Here is a 1,667-nt window from a genome sequence, read left to right on the forward strand (position 1 = left end):
AAACGGCGAGGAAGGGAGAAGAATGCGTCTCCATTGTGGGGGTCACAGCCCATGTGGCAAAGCAACATGGGTAGGAGTTGTCCAGCAGAAAGCCAGCCAATCTGCTCTGCAAACCTTTGCCCAGATGACAGGGAGACAAAACACCAGTGAAGACAAGGGCCCTGGCTGGGGGTGCACGCGCACCATGCAACCGCGGGACTAGAAGCATCCTGGGCATTGGGTCCTGCGGACAGCTCCAATGAGCACAAACCTCAAACCAAACTCCCGGGGAGCCTATTGGACAGAGTCTAACGGCCCCCGTGGGTTCCCGAGACTGGATAGAGCGTATCAATAGGCATATTGCTACACGTGCAGGTTTAGGGAAAATGTTCGTGGTATAACTACAGGGATCTTCTTGTAAAACAAGCCAACAAACATAAATTCCTGTGTCAAAACTACACAAAGATTTTATAGACAGTCATTCTGGTGTCGTTCCACAAGCCTACACCTCTCTGGCGAAGTCACTATGGGCTCACTCACGCTGCAATATTCCAGGGCACATTTTGGGGTTTCTGGGTGCATTTCTCTCTAGAGCTGTGATCGCTGCAGATCTTGGAGAGTGGACACCCTTGTCCTTGTCTTTGTCCTTGACCTCTCGCAGTGGAGTCGAGCTGTTCTTCTAATAGCCAATGGCATTTTCTTTCTATACTAGAGGCTTTTTGTATTCTGCTCGCTTCCAGCTCTAAGCACTAACGATGGAGACAGCGCTGCAAAAGAGGGAGAAGAGTCAGCACATGTCATTCTTTCCCTGTTGAATCACACGAGTTCGATTAGAATTACTCACTTGTCAAGCGCTTGTTTAGGTTCTCCCTTTTGATCCAAGGCTCACCGCATCATTCTGCATTTCTCTTCCCCCTGTAAATCACTGGAGATGGCAAAGAAGCAGAGAGACAGAGAGATGCAGTCAATAAGCATGCATGGTCTTTTACAAAAGAAAATCATGTCCCCAGAATCTCTGGGATTTATATTAGTCCTCTGATTGGAAAGGCGATATTTACAGTACTTCACAGCAAGTACACAGGAAATTAAGACCATGTGAGCTCTCTGGGAGCGGGCGGGCGTAGTGGTCTGCGTGTTGGGCTCCTAGCCACTAGGTCAGTGGTTCAAACCCACCAGTCACTCCACGGTAGAAAAATGCTCTGTGCCCTTAATGACTTGCAGCCTCAAAACCCACAGCAGCAGTTAGTCCTATTCGGTCCTATAGAACAGACCTGTCTGTGAGTCAGAAGCAACTCGACGGCAGTGATTTTGGATTTTGTTTGGAATGTTTGAAGGGCAAGGAGAAATGATCAGCCGTTTCTAACCCACCAGGTGATCTTTCTCCTGCTTCATGAAATGAATCCTCCCAAAGATTCTCTCATCAAGGTCAGACTAGGGACATAGAACAACTGCTGGGCCAACTACCTATGTTCCTTGGGGGAGCTTCAAGATTTCATCCACTTGGGGAGTTGTTTAGGGAGAGCATCAACATGGCAACTGCTGAAGGAGGGGCATGGGAGAAACTTTCTAAAAGTCCCCCAGGCTGTGCAGGTGATACTGCGGCCAACACAATGGATACCCCATGAAGTGACGCGCACAGCCCTCCCTGCGTACCTCCCAATAAAACTGATTGCATTCTCCTTCCCTTC

General features: G+C 48.9%; 1 protein-coding gene across 1 annotated transcript in view; it reads right to left on the bottom strand.

Annotated features, from left to right (window-relative positions):
* Positions 1 to 833: 833 nt before the first annotated feature.
* Positions 834 to 1,667, bottom strand: part of FNDC7 (fibronectin type III domain containing 7) — a 35,684-nt gene continuing 34,850 nt past the window's right edge. The window contains exon 12 of the mRNA XM_045291729.1: positions 834 to 904. Within this exon, the coding sequence (XP_045147664.1) occupies positions 873 to 904 (32 nt within the window). The 3' untranslated portion in view covers positions 834 to 872. The remainder of the gene's footprint in view (positions 905 to 1,667) is intronic.

Source organism: Echinops telfairi, unplaced genomic scaffold (genome assembly GCF_000313985.2).
Source record: "Echinops telfairi isolate 266 unplaced genomic scaffold, ASM31398v2 ScPeMD7_443;HRSCAF=831, whole genome shotgun sequence".
Taxonomy (NCBI): Eukaryota; Metazoa; Chordata; class Mammalia; order Afrosoricida; family Tenrecidae; genus Echinops; species Echinops telfairi.